Here is a 27,608-nt window from a genome sequence, read left to right on the forward strand (position 1 = left end):
TGTGGGGGTGAAAACCACGCAAACACGGGGAGAATGTGCAAAAGCCACATGGACAGTGACCCAGGGCCGGGATCGAAGCTCGGACCTCGGCACCGTGAGGTAGCAATGCTAACCGGAATAAGTATATCCCTGCTGTTCTAAAAATATTTGAAAGGGAGGACCCAACATTCATGGCTAAAGAAGTTAAGGACAGCATCAAATTTGAGGGGAAACATTACTGCTGAAAGATGAGTGGCAGGTCAGATGATTGGTCAATATAAAGCCATGATGTGGAGATGCCGGCGTTGGACTGGGGTGAGCACAGTAAGAAGTCTTACAACACCAGGTTAAAGTCCAACAGGTTTGTTTCAAACACGAGCTTTCGGAGCACTGCTCCTTCCTCAGGTGAATGGAGAGGTATGTTCCAGAAACATTTATATAGACAAAGTCAGATGCCAGACAATGCTTGGAATGCGAGCATTTGCGGGTAATCAAATCATTACAGATCCAGAGATAGGGGGTAATCCCAGGTTAAAGAGGTGTGAATTGTCTCAAGGCAGGACAGAATATAAAGAACAGCAGAGAACGAGAAAAGATGATCAGGTGAAAGAAATTAGAGAGAGGTAGCTAGTTGGAAATGTAAAAACGAATAGCAGGAGCTTTTGCAAGTATTTAAACAGGAAAATAGTAAATTGAGTATTGACCCTTTGGAGAGTGAGAGTGGGAAGTTAAAAGTAGATAAGGAAATGGTGGACAAAATGAACAGATCTTTCACTGCTGTCTTCACTATAGAGGATATAGGAAACGATCCAGTAATAGCTGTAAATTGGGAAGTGGAGGGGGTAGAGGAATTTGGTGAAATTACAATCACTGGAGAAGCTGTAAACTGATGGAGCAATGGGCTCCCAAGTCCTGATTCACTTCATCCTAGGGTTTTACACCGAGGTGGCCAATGAAATAGTGGATGCATTGGTGTTAAGTTTCCAAAATCCATTGGATTCTGGAAAGGTTCCATCAGACCAGAAAGTAATAAATAACAAGTAACAAATTGCCGGGGGGTTCACTTTTATAATTACGGGTCCCCTTCTAGGGCGCAGATGATATTTTTTTCTCTGAGGGTTGTGCGACTTTGCAACTCTACCTCAAAGGGAGGTGGAAATAGGACAATTGAATATATTTAAGGCAGAGGCAGCTAGATCCTCGTTCGGCAAGGCAATCAAAGGTTATCGGGGGTAGATGGGGAATGTGGGACTCGACACATACAGATTGGATTGAATGGTGGAACAAGTCCGAGGGGCTGAATGGCCTGTTGTTGTTCCTGTTTTGTGTGTTTGTTATCGGTCAGCAGAAAGAAGCTGCTGCCTGCACACCAGGGAGGAGGAGAGGCAAGATAACCAAGTGCTAACATGTGGGAAGCTTGGACATTCCACCTCAATATGATGGCGAACAGTGCCAAAGGTGAGTCAGGCACATTGCATAGTCCAGGAGTAATTAGAGGCACAATCCATCGACCCTTATGCCCTGCCATTGGCTGTGAAGGTAACCATCACTCTCAACTTCTCTGCTTTAGGATCTTTCCAGGGATCATCGGGAGACCTGTCTAGTCTATATCAGTCAGCAGCTCACAGCCACATTAAAGCTGTAACTAATGTACCATTTGCTTGTGTGTTCGCCACATTAATTTTGGTACAGATTTGATGTCTCGGTTGCAGGCTTCCCTCAGGTGCAGCATGTTATTGATTGCACCCATGTTGAGATAAGGAGCCCCAACTCCTCAACATGCAGACACCTTTGTCAACTGGAAGTCCTTGCACTCAATAAACGTACAGGTGATTTGGACCACCACTAGGTTTTCCTTCATGTGTGTGCAAGGTCCCCTGAAAGCTGCCATGACTCCTTCATACTAAAGACTTCACAACTTCCTCAGCTGTTGCAGCCTCAACACACAATTCCATTATTGGCTTCATGGGGGCGAAGGCTACCCTTTAGAACTTGGCTAATTACCTCTTTAGGAGCTCACAAACAGGTGGAGTGCAACTACAACTGAATGTCATCACGAGGAGTACCATCAAGCAGACAATTGACATCATAAATATAAGCTTCAGGTGCCTCGATCACTCAGGTGGGGGCCTGCAATATGCCCCCAAAACGGTATCCAGTGTAATGGTAGTGTGCTGAATGTTGCACAACATTGTGCAGTGGAGTGTCATGTAAGTCATCATGGGCAGAGCACTAACCTCTGAGGAGGAGGAAGTCGGCGAAGATTCCAAAATGGATGAGGAGGTTGCCAATGGCCGAGCAGCCATGAGCCATGCAGTCGGAGGCCATTCTGTGCTGGAGGGGATCAACGCCATGATGGGTCCTTGTGCAAAATCAATTCTCATAAAGTTCCCATCAGCTTATCCCTGGTGACATGCTTCCACCTAAAGAACCCTGAACATTGACGCCAGAATCATGTGAGGAACTGCCCATCTCTGACAAAGAAAAGAATCAACCTCAATGAGTTGGCCTCTAGCCACATTCATATGGCTGAAACCTTCACTCGCAACCATGGGATTCAAGCATATTGTAAACACACATGGTAATAAATCATTCACAACAAGGCCCCTTCACATAGATCCAATAAATGTAAATGAAGGGCGCACGTTGCCATGCCCATAATGCTGAGAGTGACCTATGTTGCTGGCACAATAATACATTGAGCTGCGATGTCTGACCCAGGCCAATGTGTAACGCTGCAATGCAAAATGAATGCCTTGCTCCCAACACTGATACTCGAGATGCATTTGCTGCTCTGCATCTGTGGCGTTTCAGCATTGAACCTCCCCTAAAATCAAGCTTGGATAGACAATGGAAGATACAAAGAACACCTCAATGTTTGAGCTTTCGAATGTGTGATAGAGCAGGAAAGGAAGATGCTGTCTGCAGCATCAGAAATCAGCTGCCATCTTTGGTCAAGTTGACGGCATGTGGAGATAGACCTCAACATTATTACTGGTAAGAATCACTTTCATAATGTTACCATTCTTTTTGAGCTCTCCTGCACATACACACACACACACACAGTCATGTACAAGTTTAAGGAAATATATTCAAGAAATCCTCAAATGTGCCATATATGAGTGAAAAGTGTCCAGACGGTGAACCCATTTGTGCTCCAGGCATCCTTCATTCTTACAGAATCCTACGAAGTGTCCCCTATGTTGAGTTGGAGGAGGTGGTGGGAACTTGCTCACTTCTCTGTCAAAATGGCAATGAGGAGTGTGGGTGGCCTGTCTCATTGTGCAAGCACCCGTTGGGGACCTCCTTCTGACTGTCATTTCTGCATGGTCACTGGAGCATGTGGAGTGGGTGAGGGCTGAGGGGGAGGGGGAAGCGCGGGGGAGGTGGAGGTAGATGAGGAACTCTCAGTACCTTCAGCCTCCACACTCCCCAGCAGCCCTGGGTTGGCCCTCACATGGAGCTGATGAAGCTGGTCGCTGATGTGCAGCAGTTGCCCATTCCAGCAATCTCTATGTGGTCCCGTTACGGGTATGCAGTTTCATGGATGTTAGCGCTCATACTCTGCTGATCCAGGCGACTGAAGGAGGCATGGACCCTTTTGTAGCTGAGACACTGATCTTGCATCCACTCCGAATGCTCGGCATGTGTCTCACTATGAGAGTGGTCAATCTCTCACGGTTAGAGCTCAAGCATGTGAGCCTCTGGGACAATGTGGAGCTCATGACCGTGATTGTTTCCACTATTCATAGTCCAAGAGATCCATTGCCTCAAGGAACTCCACTAGATGTCCATACATCTGCTGATATTTACATACTGTGTCCCAAAAGGTGACTCCAGAGATTCCACATTCCTGCCCATTGGAGCATCATCGTAACTTTCCTCCCACCTCCGAGGGGGACTGTTCACAGATGTCTCTGACTTTGACACCACCTCCTGTACTCTGGTAATTGCACCCACCTCCACATGCACGCTATATCCATCTGAAGTGCTGATCAGATGGATATAGCGTGCATGTGGAGTTAGCGGAGTGCTGGCTGGAATGTGACGTTGCCTCTTTGGGCAACTGTTCCTCCTTGCGATGCCCGAGAGTGATCTGGCTGGGGGGGCAGGGGGTGGGCTGAAAGACAAGCGCTGGGACCTGTGTGAGATGTGAAGGTATAGCCCTTCTCATTGTGGAAGTACACTCTGGGGCATGCGATTGTCCAAGCTGCCTTATGGCACAACCCCATCATTGCGCTCCTTTTCATGCCAAAGCCCCTTCGCACTCAGTGACCTGACATGATGACCATTACCACCATGTGCCAAGGTGATTTCTACCCTGCCTTTATCACCTGCTTGCAGCAATCCATCCCCGTAACAGCCTCCCCGAACAGGCGCCAGAATGTGGCGACTAGGGGCTTTTCAGGGGCTGGTTTAGCTCACTCAGCTAAATCGCTGGCTTTTAAAGCAGACCAAGCAGGCCAGCAGCACAGTTCAATTCCCGTACCAGCCTCCCCGGACAGGCGCCGGAATATGGCGACTAGGGGCTTTTCACAGTAACTTCATTGAAGCCTACTCGCGACAATAAGCAATTTTCATTTAATTTCATATCAGCGGACAGGTCCTGAAGCACCCTGGCAAGCTCCATGGCCATCTGTTCAATGGGACCTATGGGTCTCAGTCAGGCTGACCCACCCCCCTCAGTCCAGGTCATCTCCATGGAATTCTTTGCCCTATTCAACGGCAGCGACAACATGCATTGATGCTATTGTGCAAGGAGGGATATCGCTTTTCACGCATCTGCTCATCACAGTTGCTCATTCGCATCTCTTCTGTGTGCACCTACATGAGTTGTGTATATATCTAAGCCTCAATGCTGAAGCAGAGGTACATGCTGGGTCTCGCACCTTACTGCAGCATACAGATATGACCCTTCCCTTGGAACTGTGTCTGGATGAGCTAACTTACTTACCTTGCTGAAACGCAGCAGGTTATTGAACTTTTTCCTGCACTGAATCCATGAGTGCTGATGGTTTCATGTTGCACACACTGCAGTTGCTATTGGAATCCAGTCCTCACAGGTTGCTGCAAAATCATTACAACAGCCAACTGGGCAGAGAACCCGTCTCCTCTTCTGGGCCACTTCCACCAAACTGGTCCTGGTCAGAAAAGCATGGAGCAGCTGGGCCCAGCTTTCCCCCATGCCTCCTGTGTGACATTGAAGAATAACAATGTGATGCGGCAAGTGTGCGAGTCATTCAGATTACAATGTTCTCAGTCACCGTTTTTGTGATTACATGTGTTCAGAACCTGCTGATGTTGAATTCAAGGGTATCCCAAAACCCAGAAGGGTAACTTGGAACACCACTTCTTGGTGGTAGATATTTTCAATTTAGTATAACGTGAGAAAAGATATGGAAAAGATAGGGAGGAATAATCCAGTCATTTTGTGATCAATTAATGAAGAATATTTATTAACTTAAAAGAAAACACTTGACAAGAAGGACTATAATACACTACAACAGTACACCTAACTACATCGATAGCTACATACACACACTATCTCATGATTGTCCCAACTACCGGGCAGCAATATGTTGCAGTGGTTAGTGCTGCAGCCTCACGGCACCGAGGTCCCAGGTTCGACCCCGGCTCTGGGTCACTGTCTGTGTGGAGTTTGCACATTCACCCCGTGTTTGCGTGGGTTTCGCCCCCACAACCCAAAAGATGTGTAATGTAGGTGAATTGGCCACACTAAGTTGCCCCTTAATTTGAAAAAATGAATTGTGTACGCTAAATTTATTTGAAAAGAAATGATTGTCCCAACTAGTCCTGAATTCTGAGATGCCCCTTTTTTCCCAAACAACATCCAATATTAAACAACTCTATGATCTAAATCAGCAGATAATTATGACACACAGGTTATTTGTCCACATTTGGGAAAACAGTCTTCAGTTTCAGTGAAGGCATAATCTTCTCTGTTCGCGTTTTGGATTTTAACAGCAGCCTTTTAGCATAAACTTGTTTTCAGGAGACTGTTTTCTGCAGCTGGGATGTGGCTATGATGGTAGTTGCCTCTACTGTGTCTCTTTCTCCAATTATCTCCATAGTATATAATTTAATCCCCCCAGCTTTACCCAACCCGCTTTTAGAATAGAGGGGGCAATTCCTTTACTTTTCCACTTCTATGCTCCATTGTTTTCCTCCGAGTCACGTAGGTAAACACTTGTTTTTCTCACTGGTATGTTAATTCATATATCAAACCACCACTTCAGACAGCAGCAATAATCAGTCCCCTTTCATCCCCTTTCTCCATTTTACTTTATCCCAATTTCATATTTTAATCCTAATTTTCCTCAATTCTTAACGCATAGAATCATAAAATCCCTACAAGTGCAGAAGGAGGCCATTCGACCCATCGAGTCTGCACCGGCCCTTGGTAAGAGCACTAACCATTTTCACCATATCCTCAGTGATGACTGACTCAAAACAAAGAATGCTGGGAAAACTCAGCAGGTCTGGCAGCATCTGTCGCGAGAGATAACAGAGCTAACGTTTCGAGTTTCTTTAACTCTTCATCAGAACTAGAAGACAGGGAAAATGTGCTGGATATTACGCTGTATAAGAGGGGGTGGAACAGCTGGAACAATGATTCGTGAGAACTGGAAGAAGTTTCAACAAATAGGCAGCAAACTTAATAATAATAATAATAATAATAATAATAATCTTTATTGTAACAAGTAGGCTTATTAACACTGCAATGAAATTACTGTGAAAAGCCCCTAGTCGCCACACTCCGACGCCTGTTCGGATACACAGAGTGAGAATTCAGAATGTCCAAATTACCTAACAGCACGTCTTTTGGGACTTGTGGGAGGAAAGCGGAGCACCCGGAGGAAAATCACACAGCCACGGGGAGAACATGCAGACACCACACAGACAATGACCAAAGCCGGGAATCAAACCTGGGACCCTGGCGCTGTGAAGGAACAGTGCTAACCACTGTGCTACCGTGCTGCCCACTTAAGAACAATAGACAGGTGTCTCAGAGGGGGAGGAGGGTAGGGAGGATTTTTGCATTGAGACTGTAAATGTTGGCGATATTTTTTAAAAAAGGGGTCAAGATGAAGGAGAAAGTGTTGAGTCCTGGAGGCTGTATGTGCCTAATCGGAAGATGAGCTGCTGCTCCTCCAGCTTGCGTTGGGCTTCACTGGAGCCTTGCAGCATGCCAAGGATAGACGTGGGGGCATGAGAGCAAGTTGCTGAGTTAAAATGCCACGCAACAGGAAGGTTAGGGTCATGCCTGTGCGCTGAGCGAAGGTGTTCCGCAAAGTGGTTGACCAGTCTCTTAGTCACACCGTCAGCCTGTGACTGTGTGCAGATGTGGGGGACCTGGTCACGGGTCAACTGTGTGCACACATTCTGATAGATGGGTGGCAAGAAGGTAAGTGGATGGTATAATGAGAATGGCATTGTTCATCATTCAGCAGCCTGCTGAGTCTTAGCAGCTAACTACATGATTGCATAGTATCTGTACCAGGTTGTGTTTAGATGTTTCTGGAGAAGCCACTCCAAGGTTTCAATGGTTACATAGAGTACGTTTTGAATAGGCAACATCAAATCTCTTCTCGGGGAAGCCAATGATGGACCATCCATTCCAAGGTCAGCCAACAGCTGGTCAACAGTTACAGCTTGGGCACTCACCTGACAAAGCAAGGACATCTCCTCCAAGGCACAGGGACTTCACTGTTGGCGGCCTACCTCTCAAATGGGCCTTTCTGAAGGCCTGCTGTTTACCTGTGCTTCAGTCGTTCAACACGTGCCAGGCCCGCCTCCGACCACTCACAATTTCCGGGGTTGTCCGCCCCAACTCCTATTGTAGCCTGCCTCCCCCCAACCCTCCCCCCGCCACCAAAAACGAAAATTGGACAGGCATGTTTAAAGGTCAGGCTTGAGGAGCTGGGAATTCTCTTTTTTCTGGAAATCTGAGTGGTGTTGCGTGACCGTACTTTACAGAAAACTTCTTTTCTTACTCTCACGCCACAGCATGTTGGCCGTCATGACATCATTGGGCCAGTAAGGTTGGGAGGGGGGAACCAAAGTGACATCACAGTAAAGCTGCAACCTGATTGGATGGTAGGAAATCTGTTACATTTGAAAAAAAATTGAAAAAACTAATTAAAACTTATTAATTAACTAGGTAAAAGAGTAACTAAACCTGAGGGCAGAGATTAGTATTTAGCATTTAATTCTACAGTAACAATCTAGTGCCAGGGCCATATAGTTAATTGTAACTTAATCTAATAACAATGTAAGCATTTATTTTAAATGAATGAACTGGTACTTAAATGTCACTCAGCGGGGTGCAGTGCGCTAACTGTGAGATGTGGCAGATCTGTGACCCTTCCAGGGTTCCGGTTGACTACATCTACAGCAAGTGTAACCAATGGAAGGTCCTCACAGACCACGTGGTTCGGTCGGAGCAGCAGTTAGATGCACTTAGGAGCATGCAGGTGGCGGAAAGCGTCATAGATGGGAGTTATAGAGATGTGGTCACATCCAAGGTGCAGGTGGGTGACTGCTAGAAAGGGCAGGCAGTCAGTGCAGGAATCCCTTGTGGCTGTCCCCCTCTCTAACAGGTATACCGTTTTGGATTCTGTGGGGTGGGGGGGGGGGGGGGGGGGGGGGAGACGGGGGGACAGCCTATTAGGGGAAAGCAAATGCAGCCAGAACAGTGGCACTACAGCCGGCTCTGTTGCTCAGCAGGGGAGGGAAAAGTGCAGGAGAGCAATAGTTATAGGGGACTCAATAGTGAGGGGCACAGATAGGCACTTCTGTGGACATGAAAGAGACTCCAGGATGGTATGCTGCCTCCCTTTTGCCAGGGTCAAGGATGTTTCTGAATGAACACAGGGCATCCTGAAGGGGGAGGGTGAACAGCCAGAGGTCTTAGTACACATAGGTACTAATGACATAGGCAGGAAGAGCGATGAGGTCCTGCAGAAGGAGTTCAGGGAGTTAGACAGTAAGTTAAAAAGCAGGATCTCTGGGGTTGTAATCTCAGGATTACTTCCTGTGCCACTTGCCAGTGAGGCTAGAAATAGGAAGATAAAGCAGCCAAGTACGTGGCTAAACTGGTGGTGTAGGAGGGAGGGTTTCAGATTTCTGGACCATTGGGATTTCTTCCAGGGCAGGTGGGACCTGGACAAGAAGGACAGGCTGCATCGAAACTGGAGGGGCACCGATATCCCAGCTGGGAGGTTTGCTAGATTAACTCGGGAGGATTTAAACTAGTATGGCAGGGGGGTGGGATCCAGAATGTGAGCTTAGAAGTTGTAATAACTGAAGGGGAAATAGAGAACCAAGAAGGGACGGAAGCAGAAGACCTGAAATTATAGGCCGGTTAGCCTGACTTCGGTCATTGGTAGGATTTTAGAGTCCATTATTAAAGATGAGATTGTGGAGTACTTGGAAGTGCGTGATAAAATAGGACTGAGTCAGCACAGCTTCGTCAAGGGGAGGTCATGTCTGACAAATCTGTTAGAGTTGTTTGAGGAAGTAACAAGGAAGTTAGACAAAGGAAAACCAGTGGATGTGATTTATTTAGATTTCCAGAAGGCCTTTGACATAGGAAACTGTTAAATAAGTTAAGAGCCCATGGTGTTAAGGGTAAGATCCTGGCATGGATAGAGGATTAGCTGACTGACAGAAGGCAGGGAGTGGGGATACAGGGATCTTTTTCAGGATGGCAGCTGATGACTAGTGGTGTGCCTCAGGGGTCAGTGTTGGGGCCACAACTTTTCACAATATACATTAATGATCTGGAAGAAGGAACTGAAGGCACTGTTGCTAAGTTTGCAGATGATACAAAGATCTGTTGAGGGACAGGCAGTATTGAGGAAGCGCGGGCTGCAGAAGGACTTGGACAGGCTAGGAGAGTGGGCAAAGAAGTGGCAGATAGAATACAATGTGGAAAAGTGTGAGGTTATTCACTTTGGAAGGAGGAATTTAGGCATAGACTATTTTCTAAATGGGGAAATGCTTACGAAATCAGAAGCACAAAGGGACTTGGGAGTCCTTGTTCACGATTCTCTTAAGGCTACTGTGCTCACCCCAGTCCAATGCCAGCATCTTCACATCACGATTCTCTTAAGGCTAACATGCAGGTTCAGTCGGTAGTTTGGAAGGCAAATATAATGTTAGCATTCATGTCAAGAAGGCTAGAATACAAGACCTGGGTCTGTACTCGTTGGAGTTTAGAAGGATGAGGGGGGATTTTATTGAAACTTACAGGATACTGCAAGGCCTGGATAGAATGGATGTGGAGAGGATGTTTCCACTTGTCGGAAAAACTAGAAGTAGAGGACACAATCTCAGACTAAAGGGACGATCCTTTAAAACAGTGATGAGGAGGAAGTTCTTCAGCCAGAGGGTGGTGAATCTGTGGAAGTCTTTGCCGCAGAAGGCTGTGGAAGCCAAATCACTGAGTGTCTTTAAGACAGAGATAGATAGGTTCTTGATTAATAAGGGGATCAGGGGCTATGGGGAGAAAGCAGGAGAATGGGAATGAAAAAAATATCAGCCATGATTGAATGGCGGAGCAGACTCGATGAGCCGAGTGGCCTAATTTCTGCTCCATAATGCGGCACAATGTGAAAACAAGTATTTTGCTTTGTGTCCAAACAGAATCCTCCCTCCCTCTGCTATTCCATTCTCAGCTGTCTGCAAAATGATTTTTTCTTAACCTGAGAATCCGGCCTGTTTTCTTGAAATATAGCTCGATTTCTCCACTGATTTCTTCACAATGACGCCAAAATAAGTTCTTAGTTCATGGGAAACTTCTGCAATAAAATCTACCTGGCTGCTTTCAACTGACGAGGTGGTCCCTCACTTTGTGTTGCCTTTTGCAACTCTGCAGTTTCTTGGTATCGTTGTCGTGACTCTTGCTCAGTTTCCCTGGGATATATGTTTCCAGGATTAACGCAGCCATTAGATTAATTGCTTTGGCTATGTTCAAATCCTCCGACTCAGTCCTTTAAATGCAATTTAACTTCTGGCCTTTCCTGATCTCTGGGAGTCTAAAAACGAATTCTCCAATGCTTAACAGTTAATCGGGTCACAGTTAACGGGCTCCGTGCAGTTTTAGGCAAAGGATATAAGAGCTGTGGGAAATGTGCAACTGTAATTTACTCGAATGGTACGAGAACTGACTGACGACAGGTTTAAGGGCTATATGTGTGTCAGAGCAGAAACGGTTTGGGAGTTAATCTGACAACTGTGTACAAAGTTAAGGAAGGGTTATACAGGGTATAAGGTGTAGGGTTAATTTCAGTCCTTGGTGAATGAGTAACAAGGGACGATCAACTTTGGATTTATATTAATAATTTAAAGCAGGAGATTAAATGGGGCTGGTTTAGCACAGTGGACTAAGACAGCTGGCTTGTAATGCAGAACAAGTCCAGCAGCGCGGGTTCAATTCCTGTTCCAGCCTCCCTGAACAGACACCGGAATGTGGCGACTAGGGGCTTTTCACAGTAACTTCATTGAAGCCTACTTGTGACAATAAGCGATTATTATTATTCTTATTAAATCTGTCAGGCAGTAGGCCCTCACGATATGGAAGCTGAATTGGTCAGAGGAGGCAGTGGTGCAGTGGCATTGTCACTGGCCTAGTAATTTAGAGACCCAGGATAATGATCTGGGGCACCCTGGTTCAAATCCCGTCTCTGCAGATGGTGAAATGTGAATTCAATAAAAATCTGGAATTGACAAATCCGTGAAACCATTGTCGATTGCTGTAAAAACCCATCTGATTCGCCAGGGAAGGAAATCCGCCGTCCTCAACTAATAAAAGCAAATTACTGTGGATGCTGGAATCTGAAACAAAAGAGAAAATGCTGGAAAATCTCAGCAGGTCTGGCAGCATCTGTAGGGAGAGTAAAGAGCTGACGTTTCAAGTCCAGATCAGACCCTTGACAAAGGGCCATCGAACCTTGGGTAGGGTCCTCTTTCCAAGAGCCGGTGCAGACTTGATGGGCCGAATGGCCTCCTTCTGCACTGCAAATTCTATGATAACAAACACATCTTTCGGGACTTGTGGGAGGAAACCGGAGCACCCGGAGGAAACCCATGCAGACACGGGGAGAACGTGCAGACTCTGCACAGACAGTGACCCAAGCCAGGAATCAAACCCTGGCACTGTGAAGCTGCAGTGCTAACTACTGTGCTACCATGCTGCCCGGTGAGTCTGGAGTCACATATTGACCAGACCAGGTAAGGACGGCAGATTTCCTTCCCTAGCGAAGCAAATGGGTTGTACTGCAATCGATAATGGTTTCACGGATTTTCAATTCCATATTTTTATTGAATTCAAATTTCGCCATCGGCAGTGGCGGGATTTGAACCAATGTCTCCCCCAGATCATTACCTTGTGTCTCTGGATTGGATGGTGGAAACAGATCAATTTGCAGGCTTCAAAAACGAATTGGATAAATAAATTCTCAGGGTACAGGGCAGAGTAGACGAGAGATTTTCCATTGCACTTTGAAAGAGCTGGCACACACTCAATGGGCCAAATGGCCTTCTGTACTGTACATTTGTACTGTATTGAATTATTCTGTGATTTTACAATTCCTCCTGATCTACGGATTTATTTGACTAATTATAATTTACAAGCTTTTACAGATGAAAAGTCCATTCAATTCTTTAAAACCTACTAATTTGATCACGTTTTTGGTTGCCAGCACTAATACCTCCTGATGTGATTTGATATCAAACTGTGCTTGATAAGGTTACTGTCAAGCACTTAGGGATGTTTTGCTTTGTTAACGGTGCTGTATAAACACAAGTGGATTCTCTTGTCAAAAGGTCTGGAAGTAGGACCCTGGGACGGAATGCAGCAAAGTTGATTTGAGGGACAGATCAAGACGGCGCAACAGGCGTTCTGCTCCACTCATTGAGTTCACAAACCCTTCCTTGTAGTGGGGGAACTGTGGGTGGGTTGCATAGAATCATAGAATTTACAATGCAGAGGGAGGCCATTCAGCTCATCTAATCTGCACCGGCCCTTGTAAAGAGCACCATACTCAAGCCCACACCTCCACCCTATCCGCTGGAACCCAGTAACCCCACCTAACCTTTTTGGACACTAAGGGGCAATTTAGCATGGCCAATCCACCTAACCCCCACATCTTTGGACTGCGAGGAAATTGGAGGACCCGGAGGAAACCCATGCAGACACAGGGAGAACAGGCAGACTCCGCGCAGACAATGACGCAAGCCTGGAATCGAACCTGGGACCCTGGAGCTGTGAAGCAACCACTGTGTTACCGTGCTGCCCAGCTTGAGAGATACTTACACTGATGAGCAGATTGGTTCTGCGCGCCCCTCTGCCCCCGCTCCCCACATTCTGAATCACGATCACTGCAGTTCCCAGCCTGTGATTTCAGTGCTGATGCATTAGGGATTGAATAGACTCCATCAAACAGACCAGGGCAATCGTCATCATTCACTTGGCGCCATTTGTAGATATCATGTGGCAAACTGTGATGCCTTAAAACGCACATATATCCATCACAAAAGCAGCACCCCACACAATACGGCCAGTCTCCTGTGCCTTTGATGTTTTGTGTCTTGCGGGATAGTACCTGGGCTGTTGGCCGTTCTATGATGGCCTTTGGGAATGGTCACTGGGTGCCAGCACTGATGCCTTTTCCCAGCATGCAGCACGTCGTAAATCCACATTCCCTGCTATTGCCTCCCCCCCCCCCCTCCACCCCCCCCCCCCCTCCACAGGCCTATCATCTGCCATTAAGTTCCCAAAAGGATGGCCGGGAATACCTGCAGCTTCCTCCTTTCCAGTGCCGCACCCCAATGGCTGTTTCTCAAGGGTGACCCAGGAATGAATGAAAGTTGACGGAGGTACTCGACCATGGAAAGCCTGGTTATGCACTTTGTAACAAGACTCACCAGATAGTGGCTGTAATGATATGTATATAGATAGGCCAGTCAAGGGTTAATTATTATATCTCAGTGTAATTCTGGATGGCACTACCAGGTCCCAGTATAAATATCATTGCTGGGATTCTCCGAGTCTCTGCACCGCAATCGAGCTCGGCACGGGAGTGGAGAATGGGGCGTCAGACCCGCGATCAGGTCCGATGCCGCTCCCGCGATTCTCCCGGAACCGGAAAATTGGCGCCAATCGCACGTGCGCGGTCAACGTGGCACCAGTCGGGGGCTATTGAAAGAGGCCCCCACGGAAATTCTCTGCTGACGACGGCCAGGTTCCTACTGGCGTGCTTCATTCATGGTTCCACCCGGCAGAAGCTCGGTGTGGCGGCTGCGGACCCCCTCCGCAGCCGCCCTGGTGGGGGTTGGGGGTATCTGTCACCGGGGGGTGGGTGGGGAGGGGGGGCCCTCCAGGACGGCCAGGTTCTGATCGGGGGCCACCGATCGGCGGGCTTGCGTGATCTTTCTCCAGGAAAGTCCAGAGTGATTCGCGCCTGTTTTCTCCCGGGCGTGGGGACATAGCCCCATTATCAGAGAATTCGCCCCAGATCTCAGGGAATCTCAGGTAGAAGGTTAGTGAATGTTAGCAGAGAGAAGTATTGATCACAGCTCAGGGAGTAGTTTAGATTAGAGAGATGTAGCACGAGTATATTATTAATTAATTTTAGATTATAGATTACTGTTTAACAGACTCAGTCTTACTTTATTAATAGTTATAGCTCTGTAGTGTGCGTGAACTCAATTTAATTGTTATTCCATAAATTAGTTTCGCTTCTATCTAAAGATTGGTGGTTTCTTTATCATCAACTTATCCGACCCTTCTGGATCACAAGGCAAAGAATAACAACATATTGGGGGCGATTCTCTGAGCCCCTCGCCGGGCCCGAGAATCCCAGCAATCGCGGCGAATCAGTGGCATTTGCGCCGGTGCGTTTGGCATGGCGCCGGCCGCTGGAATCGGCAGGGCCGTAAATTCTCCGGCCCGGATGGGCCGAGCAGCTGCTCTGACATGTAAGAATCTTGCCGGCGCCGTACACCCTTGGTCGCTGCCGGCGGGAACTCTGCGGGAACGCTCGGGGAGCGGTCTGTTGGGGGGGGGAGGGGGAGGTCTGGCCTGTAATTGGGGCCCACCGATCGACATGCCGGCCTCTCTGCCCCCCGGGCTTACTTTCCGGCGCAGTCAGTCCCTGAACACGAACCCCATGTTGGGTCGGGGCCGGCGCGCGTAAGAAGTTCCCCGTGCATGCGCAGGGTGGCGCGGCCCAACTGCGCATGCGCAGGATTGAGCTGGTCCACCTGCGCATGCGTGGGTTGACGCAGCGCCCATTTGGCACCACGTACAGAGGCTGGAGTGGCATGAACCGCTCCAGCGCTGTGCTGGCCCTCTGTAGGGTCCAGAATAGGTTGTGCCCGGGCCCTGTTGGCGCCGTCGTGAAACGCGACGCCGTTCATGACGGCGCAAACACTTGGCCGCCATATCGAAGAATTGCCCCGATTACCACAAAGCGTAATATATCAATGGCTGGTTCCCCGACCCCACTTAAATCCAGATGTTGAGGCTGAGGTAAAGGGTCTCAAATCAGCCAACTTAGACTCTCCCAGTTTTTAATAAAGAAACTCCAGGCAGCCTGAGTAACAGTGTAAAACCTAGTTTCCTTTGAAGAACAAAGCCCATCTTATGACCAACATTCGGACATAAAAGTAAACAGTCTTTGTTCATATAATTACAAATTTTCAACACTCTGAATTACAAAAGCAAATTCTTTCCAAATATTTACAAATACAGGAGTTGTTTTACATATAATACAGAATCTGTAAATGGCCACAGCATTGAAATTTTACACATGCTTAATTATGTTACGTTGGATGAGAGCCTACATGTAAAATCTCTCAGTCTTGCCTTCATGGACAGGTTTCTACAAGAAGCTCTAGCTATCTGGCTGCGATTTATACATTGTTGAAATGCTGCCCATTACAATGGTCCATTCGCTGGTTGTAAAGTATATACTGGAGGTTACGGTGTTCAGTTTACAGTTGTAAAGATAAATTGCGAATGCTGTAAATCTGAAATAATTACGGAACATGCTTATTTACAGTGCGGATTGATAATGCATGGATGGATGGTTCAGGTAGCACCCCTCGTCATAGTGTTGAGTGGATAACACTTTGTCATAAAGTCCAGGATTCAAGTCCCATTCTCTTGACTTGAACACAAAATTTAGACTGATGCTCCAGTGCAGTACTGAGGTCTGAGTTGCAACATAGAAAATAGGAACAGGAGTAGACCATTTGGCCCTTCGAGCCTGCCCTGCCATTCAGTATGATCATGGCTGATCCTCTACCTGCACGCTCCGCATATGCCTTGACATCTTTAGAGTCCAGGAATCTATTTCCTTCTTAAATATATTCAGTGACTTGGCCTCCACAGCTTTTCTGTGGCAGGGAATTCAACAGGTTCATCACTGTCTGAGTGAAGTGGTTTCTCCTCATCTCAGTCCGAAATAGCCCCCCCCCCCCCAATCCTGAGACTCTGACCCCCTTGTCCTAGACCCCCAGTCTGAGGAAACAACATCACTGCATCCAGTTAGTCCAGAGTTTTCTCCGTTTCAATGACATCTCCTCACATTTTTCTGAACTCCAGTGATTACAGGCCCAGTCGCCCCAATCTCTCCACTGTTGATAATCCTACCATCCCAAGAATCAGTCTGGTGAACCTTCACTGCAGCCCTTCTGTGGCAAGTATATCCTTTCTTACACGAGGGGACCGCAACGGCCCACATTACTCCAGGTGTGGTCCACCCAAGGTACTGTACAGCTGCAGTAAGACATCCCTGCTCCTGTACTCAAATCCTCCTGCAATGAAGGCCAACATACCATTTGCCTTCTTAACTGCTTGCTGTACCTGCACACTTGTTTTGGGTGACAGGTCCCTTTGTACATCCACATCTCTCAAACTATCACCATTTAATTATACTCTGCCATTCTGTTTCTCTATCTGAAGTGGATAACTTCACGTTTACATTTGTTATACTACGTCTGCCATGTATTTGCCCACTCATCAACTTGTCCAAATCACCTTGAAGCCTCTTAACATCCTCCTCACCACTCACATTCCCACCAAGTTTTGTGCCATCAGCAAACTCGGAAATATTAGATTTGGTTCCTTCATCCAAATCATTGATGCATTTGTGAAGAGCTGGGGCCCAATCACTGATCCCTGTGTGACTCACTTTTCACTTTGGAAAGTACCTATTTATTCCCACTCTCTGTTTCCTGGCTGCTAATCAATTATTAGTTTTTTTAAATTTAGCGTACCCAATTATTGTTTTTCCAATCTTAGGGGCAATTTATTGTGGCCAATCTACCTAACCGGCACATCTTTGGGTTGTGGGGGGTGAGACCCACGCAGACACGGGAAGAATGTGCAAACTCCACACGGACAGTGACCCAGGGCTGGGATTGAACGCGCGTCTTCAGCGCCAAAGGCAGCAGTGCTAACCACTACGCCACCTGCCAATAAATTCTGAATCCATGCCAATATATTACCCAATCCCATGAGCTTTAACTTTGCACACTAACTCCTTATGTGGGACTTTATCAAAAACTTTCTGAAAATCTATCCACACCACATCCACTGGTTCTTCCTTATCTATCCTGCTAGTTATCTCTTCAAAATACGCCAGTACATTTGTCAAGTATGATTTCCCTTTCATAAATCCATGTTGACTTTGTCTAATCCCGTTGATATTTTCTAAGTGTCTTGTTATCACATCCTTTACGATAGACTCTTGCACTTTCCCTATTACTAATGTTAGGCTAACTAGTCTGTAATTCCCAGTTTTCTCCTTCCCTCCCTTTTTTAAAGATCAGTGTTGCATTTACCACTGTTCCAGGACTGTTCCAGAATCTATAGAATTTTGGAAGATGATAAACAATGCATTAATATTTCCATTAATATCTCCTTTAGCACCTGGAATGTAGATGTTCTGGGGATTTATAGGCTTTCAGTCCCATCAATTTCTCCAGCACTACTTTTTTTTTGTAATGTTATTTTCTTTCAAATCTTCCTCCTCACTAAACCCTTAACATTTCTGAAAAGTTTTGTACATCTTCCTCCGTGAAGACAGAACTAAAGCAGTCGTTAAATTGTGCTACCATTTCCTTGTTCTTCATTATAATTTCTCCCATTTCAGACTGCAAGGGACCTACATTTGTCTTCACTAATCTTTTTCTTTTACATAGTTAGCAAATGAACAGTTAGGGTTCCCAGACTCTATCTTCCTGATTTTAATCATATCTAACTGCCAAGAATGGATTGCATCTCTGTTTTACATCTGGCCCAGCTTTATGTTCTATCAAAATGGGGACTTATGTGCCAGTCAGCATCCAACCATGGACATCACGGCCAAAGGTGTCCCTGCCCTTTACGCAGCTGAAACCGGGAGATGGCTACCAGGAGGAGAAACCTGGATGAACTTTGCCTTTCCCTCCTTGACCCCAGGTAACTCCGACCAACCACAGCGGCAATTCCTCCCTTGTCAGTTCCACAATTTATGTTGCCTCCCCCCCCACCATTTACACTGAAGATTTGTACCCAGCGCAGTAGCAGTTACCAAGAGACTACCGGGCCCAGTGCAAGATTAAGCTTTGAATTTGGTCCCAGGCAACTCCTGTCTGAGCCATGTGCACATTTCGTCCTGTCGGGGTGGGGTTTGATAGTTGCTGCAAACTCTCCAGGATTGTCCGACAGTTTTCAGGAATGGGGTTCCCGAGATTCATAACGTTGGAACTCTGTGAGATCACCCACCCAGGAGCTATCTCCTTTCCAGAGAATAATGCCCCCGCCTGCACAATGATTCATGACGGATGCAACCTTGATTCTAATCCTGATGTTTGTCCAAAATACACTTTCCAGTAAGGAGCCACTGGATCGTGATCTGTTGTGGGAATCCTCAAAGGTTGGTCCTCTCCCTCGCCCAAGGACACAGTAGTCCACGGTAGTGTCCAACCCTGGCTAAACCCGGCTGACGGGGGACTTCAATGCAACATCACTTGGTGCTTTGGCCTCAGTAAACCTTTGAGGAACAAATTTTTAGAACCTTTTTCGAATCAGTCTGTTTGGAAAGATCGATGTAGCTGAAGCTTCTCGTCAGCCGTAAGGTGATTTCTGAGTGTCACTGTTCTGGAGCCGAGTGGGAAAAACTTAGATGTGCCTTTGCCAATCTGTGGGATAAATTAGTACATCCTCCCCTATTGAAATGATGAAAGGGTTTTGATATATAAAGAAGATTTTTCCACTTGCAGGTAAGACTCTATATGGAGGATTGTCAGTAATAAATCTAGCCGGGAATTCAGGAGAAACCTCGACACCAGAGAGTGATGAGAGTGTATGGAAGGGATTTTGCTACATTTGAGAGAAGCCAGATAAATGATGAGAAAAAGGGATAGAAGAGTTAGATGAAGAGAGCTGGGGGGAGACTCGTGGGGACACCACTTGTTGGGCTGAATGGCCTGTTTCTGCTCTGTAAATACTTAGTAATATCCAACCGACAGCCCTAGCTCAGGACAATGCCTAGTTAACCCACAGCGATTGAGGTTGCTGGCTTCTAGTTGTTCTGCTCCGCTCCTGAAAGTGGTGACTCTCATTCAACTGCAGTTCCAAGAGTGTCACCGAAGTGGCCCCCCTTTCCCTGCGACTCATAGTAGTGAATCCTTGCAGGGAGATCGGCCAACTCATCGTCTGTGCGGCTCACGTCCATGCAAGCTTTTTAAAAGTTCATTCACAAAATGTCGGCGTCGCTGGCTGGGCCTGCATTTATTGCCCATCCCTAATTGCCCTTGAAAAGGTGGTGGTTTAGCTCACAAGGCTAAATCGCTGGCTTATAAAGCAGACCAAGCAGGCCAGCAGCACGGTTCGATTCCCGTACCAGCCTCCCCGGACAGGCGCCGGAATGTGGCGACTAGGGGCTTTTCACAGTAACTTCATTGAAGCCTACTCGTGACAATAAGCGATTTTCATTTTTCATTTCATTTGGGGGTGAGTCACCTTCTTGAACCCGCTGCAGTCCATGTGGTGTAGGTGCTGTTCGGGAGGAAGTTCCAGGCTTTTGGCCCAGCGACAGCGAAGAATGGCGATTATGGTTCGAAGTCGGGACGATGTGTGGCCTTGGAGGGGAACTTGCAGGCGGCGGTGTTTCCCATGTATCTGCTGCTCTTGTCCTTCTAGGTGGTAGAGGTCGCAGGTTTGGAAGATGCCGTTGATGGAGCCTTGGTGAGCTGCTGTAGTGCACTTTGCAGATGGTGCACACGGCTGTTACAGTACATTGGCGGTGGAGGGAATGAATGTTTAAGCTGGTGGACGGGTTTATCCTGGATGGTGTCAAGCGTCTTGAGTGTTGTTGGAGATGCACTCATCCAGGCAAGTCGAGTGTACTCCATCACACTCCTGACTTGCGCTTTGTGGAGAGAAGGAAGTAGGTTGCTCACTGCAGGATTCCCAGCCTCTCGCCTGCTCTTGTAGCCACAGTATTTGGCTAACCCAGTTCAGTTTCTGAGGCATTTCCAAATGAAGACAGGCATTAGGTGTTGTCAGCAGCCTTGGGTTAGTTTTAGCAGATGGTTAAATCGACAATATCGACAAATCCTTCTTGGTATAAGGCAGAGGCACAGTGGGGTTGTGGGGACAAACATCCTGACTGGGTTTCCCCCTCAGTATTAACCCGATGTGATGCGCTAAGAGGTAGGTCACAGCTTCCTCACAGCTGAAAGGCGAGTGATAGCGAGAGATTCACGGGGGACAATTTGATTTAAAAAAAACATTTACAATCCATAAATCCTATCAAAATTCCTGCTTAATTTCTTCTTGGGGGTCTGTAAACAAAGATGGCGGGACAGCCAGTATTTCCTAAACAATGCAGCAAATTTTGCAAAGTTTCTGGTGTTTTACACCATTTGTCTGCTTTGGGCCCTATTTGCAGCTTTTGCAGGCGCTATTCCTGATAGCTGCATAAAGGGGGCACTGGCCTGACGGCCGCTGTGTGCTTCTACTGTGACTGTGCATTATTGCAGGTTTCTCTTATTGTGTTTAGCACAGTCACGCTGCCAATCAAAGTTAAAAGTTTCCAAATCTAATCTATATTGTGCCGCTGTTAAAACATTTCAATGGGGTGGCGTGATCAAAACCTGTGTCTGCACCTTACAAGAATTAATTAGCATGTGTGCTGTCAACAGCAAAAACAATAGATCAGATAGGAAGGTGGGTCTGGTGGCTGGCTGAGGTTGCTGCCAGCTGCTTCCCAGCCTGGTTCAGTCCAGCATTGCTGTGTGAGTTCGCACCTTCCCTGGTTTAACATTCCCATTGACAGGAGCAGCTTGCGAGATTTGAATGTTCTACGCTTTTGTCGATATCTGCCCGTTCGAGCCATTCCTGGCCGCCATGGATGCCTTCCTCTTGCGATATGCACTCTGGAAGAAACCGAGCTGTGGGACAGAGAAGTGATACTGTGAAGGGGGCTCGTTCTGATCACAGAATTAATGTTCAAATATCAGCCTGTCCCACCCCTCTCCTGTTCAGCTCCCGTTATAAACCGGGCTGCCTCGAGTTTAATGACTCTTTGCCTGAAGACGCAAGGAGGTTTTTTTAATGTCAAAGTGCCAACAGAGGAATAGAGTTGACCCATTCAGTCCCTTGAAACCCTATCAAATTAGATCACTGCCGATCTGTAACCTTTTCTGTCACCCTCAATACCCTTAAGTATTAAAGCTCAGACAATCTCAGTTTGATATTTTCATTGGCCTCCAGCCTCAGCGTTATTTTTGGAAGAGGTGGTGCCAGATTTCTGCCACCCTTTGTGAGAAGCTGTGCTTCATGACAGTGGTGTAGCGGCATTGTCACTGCATTAATAAACCAGAGGCCCAGGGTAACGCTCTGGGAGCCCGAGTTAGAATCTCACCACGGCAGATGGTGAAATTTGAATTCAGTAAAAATCTGGAATTAAAAGTCAAATGATGACAATTGTCGATTGTCGTTAAAAACCTATCTGGTTCACTAATGTCCTTTAGGGAAGGAAATCTGCCGTCTTTAACTGGTCTGGCCTACATGTGACCAGACCCACAGCGATGTGGTTGACTCTTAAATGCCCTCGGGGATGGGCAATAAATGCTGACGCAGCCAGCGTCGTCCACATCCTGTGATGAATAAAGAAACTCTGAACTACCTTGCTCTAATGTGGAGGTTTAGGCCCCTTGTTCTGGACTCCCCAATAGAGGAAATGTTTCCTCTCTACCTACCCTGTTAACCATCTTAAACATCTCAGTCAAACCGCCTCCTAAATCCCTTATACTCGCGGGGGAATAGAATTCTGGTTTGTATGTAACTTGTTCTTACAGTTTAATTCTTTTAGTCCCTGTATCGTTCAGCATTGCCAAAGATGAACACCTCCTGCCTGATATCCCAGTTTATTGGTATTTACTGGTCAATATAGTGCCTTTTGAACAGGGTACAGATGTTGGCCATAATACAAAGATATTGTCACAATCTCCAGCCTGTACTCACTGCAAAGGGAAAATGGGTGATGGACACGCAGCTGATTTTAAGGCCACATTTGAGACTTCTGAGTGACTTATTTAATTTGTTCACAAAATCCGAGCGGTTCTGGCACAATTATTGCCCATCCCGAATTGCCCTCGGGAAGGTGGTGGTGAGATGCCTTCTTGATCCGCTGCAGCCAGCCCATGCGTGTGTAGGTACACCCACAATGCTGTGAGGGAGACAGTTCCCGGATTTGATCCACTGTCAGTGAAGGCACCATGAGGTATTTCCAACTCAGGACGTGTGACTTGGAAGGTGTTCCCCTGTATCTGCTGTCCTGCTTCAAGGTGGCAGAGGGTGCAGGCTTGGAAGGTGCAGTCAAAGAAACCGTTAAGGTCCTGAGGGGTATTGACAGGGTGGATGAGGAGAAGATGGTGCCTCGTGTCAGAGAATCTAGATTCAGGGGTCACTGTTTAAAAATAAGGGCGTCGCTCGTTTAAGATGAAGAGGAGGAAAATATTTTTCTCTCAGAGGGCCAAGTCGCAGGAGCTCTGTTCCTCAAAAGACAGTGGAAGCAGAATCTTTGAATATTTTTAAGGCGGAGCTCGATAAAGTCTTGATTAACAAGAGGGAGTAAAGGGGTATCGGGGGTGGGCAGGTATGTAGAGTTGAGGTGACAATTAGATTAGCCATGGTCTTACTGAATGGCGAAGCAGGCTCAAAGGGCCGAATGGCCTACTCCTGCTCCTAATTCATAAGTTTGTGTGTCGCTACAGATCCTGCAAGTGCTAAGGGTGGGGTTAAATCTGCTCCACGTTCTAAACAGTAACAATGGGAACAGGGCATTTGGGGAACCACTTCCGTTTAACAGGGGGACCTTGCTGGCTATCAGCAATCTCTTGTATAAGACTGTTGGGCATGTCTCACGTCATTGTATGGACAACATGTATCAATGCACACAATTTTAGTGTTATCCCTAGCTGCAGCAGTATAGAAAATAGAAAAATACAGCACAGAACAGGCCCTTCGGCCCACGATGTTGTGCCAAACTTTTGACCTAGATTAAGAACAAATTAATCCACACCCCAGCATTCTACCATAATCCATGTACCTATCCAATAGCCGCTTGAAGGTTCCTAATGTTTCCGACTTAACTACTTCCACAGGCAGTGCATTCCATGCCCCCACTAGTCTCTGGGTAAAAACCTACCTCTGACATCCCCCCTATATCTTCCACCATTCACCTTAAATTTATGTCCCCTTGTAATGGTTTGTTCCACCCAGGGGAAAATGTCTCTGACTGTCTACTCTATCTATTCCCCTGATCACCTTATAAACCTCTATCAAGTCGCCCCTCATCCTTCTGCGTTCTAAAGAGAAAAGGCCTAGCACCCTCAACCTTTCCTCGTAAGACCTACTCTCCATTCCAGGCAACATCCAGGTAAATCTCCTATGCACCTTTTCCAAAGCTTCCACATCCTTCCCTAAAATGAGGCGACCAGAACTGCACACAGTACTCCAAATGTGGCCATACCAAGGTTTTTTACAGCTGCATCATCACCTCACAGCTCTTAAATTCAATCCCTCTGCTAATGAACGCTAGCACACCATAGGCCTTCTTCACAGCTCTATCCACTTGAGTGGCAACTTTCAAAGATCTATGAACACAGACTCCAAGATCTCACTGCTCCTCCACATTGCCAAGAACCCTACCGTTAACCCTGTCGCCCGCATTCATATTTGTCCTTCCAAAATGGACAACCTCACTTTTCAGGTTTAAACTCCATCTGCCACTTCTCAGCCCAGCTCTGCATCCTATCTATGTCTCTTTGCAGCCGGCAACAGCCCTGTCACAGTATGTGACCCAAGATGGTGTATGGACCATTTTTGCTGTATTGTGGTCTCAATATAACCCACTCAATTTTCATGGAAGGCAGTGAACTGCAAATAAGACTTTTGTGTAATAATAATATCTTTATTAGTGTCACAAGTAGGCTTACATTAACACTGCAATGAAGTTACTGTGAAAAGCTCCTAGTCGCCACATTCCGGCGCCTGTTGTGGAAAAAAAGGGAGAATTCAGAATGTCCAAATTACCTAACAAGTGTCATGTGAGAGTACCTTTAAGAAATAGACATTTAAGAAATGTACCTTTAAGAAATGAATCTGCTCATGTTACTGGAGTGATGTCAGAGTGTGGCTGGAGCTGAGCTCGACTTCTGCTTTTTAGTTTCAGTTTGAGAAAAGCTTGGGTGTGTCTGCTTTTCAGTGAGCTGCATCTGAAGCTTATACAAAGAGCTGTACGGTTGATATCTGCCATCCAAATACTATCTATGGATCATTTGGTGAACCCAGAATTGTAAAAGGTCTCAGTATTGAATGTAAACCTAATGTGCTCCTGTTTGAAGGTTTGTTAAGTCTTTTGGATGTTAAATGGACAGCTTACAGGGTTACTTAGGGTTGTAGTCTTTGGGGGTTGTATTTGATTTAATGGTTGCGTAGATGTTCACTGTTTGTTTTAAAAAGGTTAACTTGCATTCGTAGAATAAACATTGTTTTGCTTTAAAAAATACTTGTCCATTTTCAGCTGTACCACACCTGTAGAGTGGGCCATGTGCTCCCCATACCACAATCTATTAAAAGTTGTGGGTCAGGTGAACTCCATGATACACTTTGGGGTTCTCTAAACCCTGACCCATCACACAAGCACGTCTTTCGGGACTTGTGGGAGGAAACCGGAGCACCCGGAGGAAACCCACGCAGACACGGGGAGAACATGCAGACTCCGTACAGACAGTGACCCAAGCCGCGAATCGAACCTGGAGCTGTGAAGCAACAGTGCTAACCACGGTGCCAGTGAACGGCTACACTTTCTGTTCTCCATACTGGAAGTCGATCGGAGGCTGGATAGATGAACTTGTCAGCAATGCTCCAAGGTTTAATATTCAAGTTGGACTGGAATACTGTTCTTACCTTCCATAATGCGAGAGTGAGCAGTGCAAGTAGAAGAAGGCCTCCCAGCAAACTTCCAATTATAATCCAGATGGAAACCTCAGACTGGTACTGCTTGTTCATTTGAAGTGTAATCTGTAAGAAGAGGTACATATTACGATGGTTTCTACTAACCCCTGTCCTTTCCACCTCCTGGGGTCCCCTGCTCCCATACTGCGTTGACATTGCTAACCTCTTCACAGTCTTGCCCCAGCTGGAGGAAAGTTGTCTCGCGGGTCCCAGAACAGGTCGCTGTTGTTCCTCTAATGGAACTAAGGCTTCCTCCACTTGACTAGAGAAGTGGAATTTCAGGTCACTAGACCTTGTTAAGCTATTTTTATTCATTTGTGGGATGTGGGCGTTGCTGGCTGGGCCATCATTTGTTGCCCATCCCTAGTTGCCCTTTCAGAGGACCATGTTGCAGTGGATCTGCAGTCACATGTGCACCTGACCAAGTTAAAAAGGCAGATTTCCTTCTCTACAGGATATTAGTGATCCAGATGGGTTTTTTATGACAATCGACGATGTTTTCACGGTCATCAAATTCAAATTTCACCATCTGCCATCATGAGATTCAATCACCAGGTCCCCAGGGCATCATTCTGGGCCTCTGAATTACTTGTCCAGTGATAATACTCCCATGCCATGCCACCACCTCCGCATAAAGTAACAGTATCAAGAGATATGGAGCAAGGGTGTGATGGGATTGATATCCCGGAAGTGGTCAGATCTGAGTTGACTCATTGTATTAAAAATTCTTTCATTGAATGTGGGATTGACCCACTGGCGAAGCCAGCATTTGTTGTCCATCCTTAATTGCTTTTGAGGGCAGTTAAGAGTCAACCACATGTGGATCTGGAGTCACATGTAGGCCAGACCAGGTAAGTGCAGCAGATTTCCTTCCCGATAGGACATTAGTGAACCACATTGCCTTTTGTAGGAAGTTGGGCGCCTCATTTCCTACGTACAAACATACGAATTAGGAGCAGGAGCGAGCCATTGGGCCCCTTGAACCTGCTCCGCCGTTCAATAAGTTCATGGCCGATCTGCTTGTGGCTTCAACTCCACATTCCGCACAGTCCCCCACACTGCAACCGTGACTAGACTTCAGAAATAAATGTACTTCACTGCTTGCAAAGCGCATTGCGACATATGGAGATTGAGAAAGGTGCTGTAGAAATGAATGTTCTTTAATTTCCTGCATTTCAGTCAGTTCATAGATTTGAAGTAACGCAGAGTTATCCACTAGAGGTCAGCACCGCACTACCTTAAAACCACGTGAATGAAATGGAGATGGAGGCAACCCCAACTCTTGCTAATACTTAAAATACTTTGATCGATTACTAAAACTAAATTTCCTGACTTGGGGTTGTCTAAACGCAGGTTGAGGAAAGGGCAATTGTGTGAGCCAAAAGGTCGGATATTAAAAAAAAACAATAAGTTTTATTATTACAGAAAGATTTGCTTTACAGATGGAAATGACGTGTTAAAGATATGAGAGAAGGTACAGGTCTCATTTGGTCATGTTCTGGTGGACGCATTGTGAAGATGGGTGGGGGTTGCAGGGGGAGAGCTGGGCATTAGGTACATTGGAAATGCCCGTGTCACACTTGCTAGAGTCATTGTGCTCCCAGCATTAATATCTTGGATAGGGGCATCGCAAATTGCCAGCTGCCCTAAGATGTAACTTAGAGTCAAACCCATCTGTCGGTTCAATGTCCTTCCACCCCCCCGTCCAGTGACCTGTCCATACCTGCCCATTGTCTATCTCATGCCTGCTCCTCGTGGAGAATCTTACCGCCACTCAGTTTGGCTCCAGCTCTATCCTTTTCCCTCTCCGGCGCCAGGGGCTGGTTTAGCTCACTGGGCTAAATCTCTGGCTTTTAAAGCAGACCAAGCAGGCCAGCAGCACGGTTCGATTCCCGTACCAGCCTCTCCGAACAGGCGCCGGAATGTGGCGACTAGGGGGCTTTTCACAGTAACTTAATTGAAGCCTACTCGTGACAATAAGCAATTTTCTTTCATTTCCTTTCATTTCATTTCATTGCACCCTGACTGACCTTTCACAGCGAGGTTGAAGAGTACGGGGCTCAGCAGCTCGCTGACGGGCAGAGGA

General features: G+C 46.6%; 1 protein-coding gene across 1 annotated transcript in view; it reads right to left on the reverse strand.

Moving 5' to 3' along the window:
- Positions 1 to 19,992: 19,992 nt before the first annotated feature.
- itga11a (integrin, alpha 11a) overlaps positions 19,993 to 27,608 on the reverse strand; it is a 209,188-nt gene continuing 201,572 nt past the window's right edge. The window contains 2 exon segments of the mRNA XM_038813203.1: positions 19,993 to 21,450; positions 25,475 to 25,588. Coding sequence (XP_038669131.1) covers positions 21,361 to 21,450; positions 25,475 to 25,588 — 204 coding nt within the window. The 3' untranslated portion in view covers positions 19,993 to 21,360.

The sequence above is a fragment of the Scyliorhinus canicula genome, chromosome 12 (assembly GCF_902713615.1).
Source record: "Scyliorhinus canicula chromosome 12, sScyCan1.1, whole genome shotgun sequence".
NCBI classification, from domain to species: Eukaryota; Metazoa; Chordata; class Chondrichthyes; order Carcharhiniformes; family Scyliorhinidae; genus Scyliorhinus; species Scyliorhinus canicula.